Source organism: Procambarus clarkii, chromosome 30, assembly GCF_040958095.1.
Source record: "Procambarus clarkii isolate CNS0578487 chromosome 30, FALCON_Pclarkii_2.0, whole genome shotgun sequence".
Classification (NCBI taxonomy): Eukaryota; Metazoa; Arthropoda; class Malacostraca; order Decapoda; family Cambaridae; genus Procambarus; species Procambarus clarkii.
Window position 1 is genome coordinate 33,647,764 of NC_091179.1, and position 2,446 is coordinate 33,650,209.

The window sequence follows — 2,446 nt, forward strand, 5'->3', positions numbered from 1 at the left end:
ATTCATTATGAGATGCTTTACCATCTCCCTCCGTGCACGTCTCAGTATTTACCGAGTCTGTATAATCGGTTCTGGGAGTCGTTGTCAGTCCCTGAGGACTGGCTCGATGCCGTTGTCCTCCCTGTTCGGAAACCAGGGTCTCTGGGGACATCCCCTAAGGACCTCGGCCCTATTGCCCTCACGAGTTATGTCTGCAAACTCTTTGAATGTATGGTTAACGTTCGTCTGATGTGGTTCTTAGAACACTATCACCACCTCTTCCCTTCTGAATTTGGTTTTCGAAACTTTGGCAGCACAAGATATGTCATGGTGAACTTGGAGGTCTATATTCGTACTGCTTTTGCTGTGAAGACCTCCGTTGTTGCCGTCCTTTTTGACCTGGAAAATGCTTAGGACACCACTTGGCGATATCATATTCTGTCCCAACTTCATTCCTTTATCCTTCGTGGTAATCTCCCTCTCTTTCTCCAAAGCTTCCTCTCTCGTTGTTCCTTTCGAATGAGGCTTGGTACCACTCTCTCTGCCTCTTTTCAGCAATACGAGGGTGTGCCCCAAGGAAGTGTTCTGAGCACTACTCTTTTTCTGGTTGCCCTCAGTGGTCTTCTTTCCTCTCTTCCTTCTGGCAGAAGGAAGAGAGGAAGTCCTTAGAATACTCTAGAGGACCCAACTCTGCAAGCATCAGTGGATGCATTGACCAAGAAAAAGTTTCCATGCATCCTGCCTTCAGGAGTTGACCAAGATGCATTCAAAACACTTGAATGTATCCAGACAGAATTGAAGGTTATGTAAGAACGCGACACTGCTGCGAGGTACGCGTATAGTCATTCCAGCAGTTCTCCAGCAGCGTGCTCTGAAGCTTGCACATCAAGGACAACACTGTCTTGTTAGGACCAAACAGCGGCTACGAGAAAAGGTGTGGTTTCCTGGCATTGATCGTCAAGCAAAGGACATGCATAATGCCTATGTCCCTTGCCAAACTGCAGTGGATACTTCAAGACCAACACCTATACAACCTTCACTACTACCTGCCGCACCAGAGACTGGAGTATCGATGGACCTGTGCAGACCGCTACCAACTTAGAAGTATTTTATGGTAGCCATTGATGATCACTCATGTTATCCAGAATTAGAAATAATCGGTTCCACATCTGCAAAGGCTGTCATCCCAAAACTCGAAAAGATCTTTCAAAATTTTGGCATTCCTGAAGTTGTCAAGACGGACAATGGACCGCCATTCAATGGACAAGACTTCGTCAACTTTGCTGAGCATATTGGATTCAGACACCGCCGTGAGATGCCACTACATCCTCAAGCAAATGGAGAAGTCGAGAGGTTCATGCAACTACTCATAAAAGCGATACACTGAGCTCATGCCGAAGGACGATCCTGGAAACAAGCTATGTATACTTTTCTCAGGAACTACCGTGCAACACCGCATGGAACACTGGGCAAGTCGCCTGGTGAACTCATATTTGGAGGATCACACTACCTGTCATGCCAGCTGAGGTAACGGATAAACATCTCGCTCAGAAGGATTCATTAGCCAAAGGCAAAATGAAAATTGCTCATGATCAACGTGCAAAGGACAACCCGTTCTCGCACTTGCTTATAGTCAATATTGTCTTATTTAATAAGTGCATTTGTGACATACTAATTGATTGTGAATATTTTAGTTTACCTTGAAAAGATTCATAGAAAACACCGACCTCACCTAACCTTCTTAGTATGTTAAGATAAGCATCATATTGCTTCTTATTTACAATTATTACTTAACCTATCAATGGTATAGGTTGTTAAGATAAGCATCTTATTGCTTCTTATTTACAATTATTACTTAACCTATCAACGGTATAGGTTAAGTAACAATTGTAATTTTGAAGCAATAAGATGCTTATCTTAACATACTAATAAGGTTAGGTGAGGACGGTGATTTCTATGAAGCTTTTTAAGGTAAGCTAAAATATTCACAACCGATTAGTATGTCACATATGCACTTATTAAATAAGCCAATATTGACAGCAAGCAAGTGCGAGAACCGGTTGGCAAAGGAACAATCCTTTAAGGTTGGAGACACCCTTCTAGTTAAAAAGAAAAAAAAGGGAAAGCTAGATATGCCATATCATACGAAACTATATATAGTGATTAGTGTAAAAAGAACTATGGTAACTGCAAGTAATTGAGATCATAGTATAACACGTAATATGGCTTATTTCAAAGTGATACCAACTAGTGTAGAAACCGATGAAGTGCAAAGTCATACAAACGATAAAGGAAAAGCGAGTTATAACTTAACAAACTATTCATCATGGGATATTCTTGTGTTTAAGGACTCTCGTCTTAAACGTCATTGTAAACTCCCTAAGCTATTTGATACTTAATTTTGTTCCTATGTAATGCAAAGTATTTACCTTTTATGCCAAATTAAATTTAATATTGTTTGAATAAT

At 41.1% G+C, this 2,446-nt stretch overlaps 1 protein-coding gene across 1 annotated transcript; it reads left to right on the forward strand.

Moving 5' to 3' along the window:
• The first annotated feature begins 956 nt into the window (after positions 1 to 956).
• On the forward strand, positions 957 to 1,366 carry LOC138370038 (uncharacterized). The gene is made up of 2 exons (XM_069333813.1): positions 957 to 1,083; positions 1,125 to 1,366. Exons 1-2 carry the CDS (start codon positions 957 to 959, stop codon positions 1,364 to 1,366), a joined length of 369 nt encoding a protein of 122 aa, XP_069189914.1.
• Positions 1,367 to 2,446: the final 1,080 nt, after the last annotated feature.

Excerpts from the sequence above, each read along its gene's own strand:
- LOC138370038 (XM_069333813.1), top strand. The coding sequence starts at position 957 with ATGCCTATGTCCCTTGCCAAACTGCAGTGGATACTTCAAGACCAACAC. Across the intron at positions 1,084-1,124 it reads AGACCGCTACCAACTTAGAA|AATTAGAAATAATCGGTTCC; the intron begins GTATTTTATGGT and ends CATGTTATCCAG.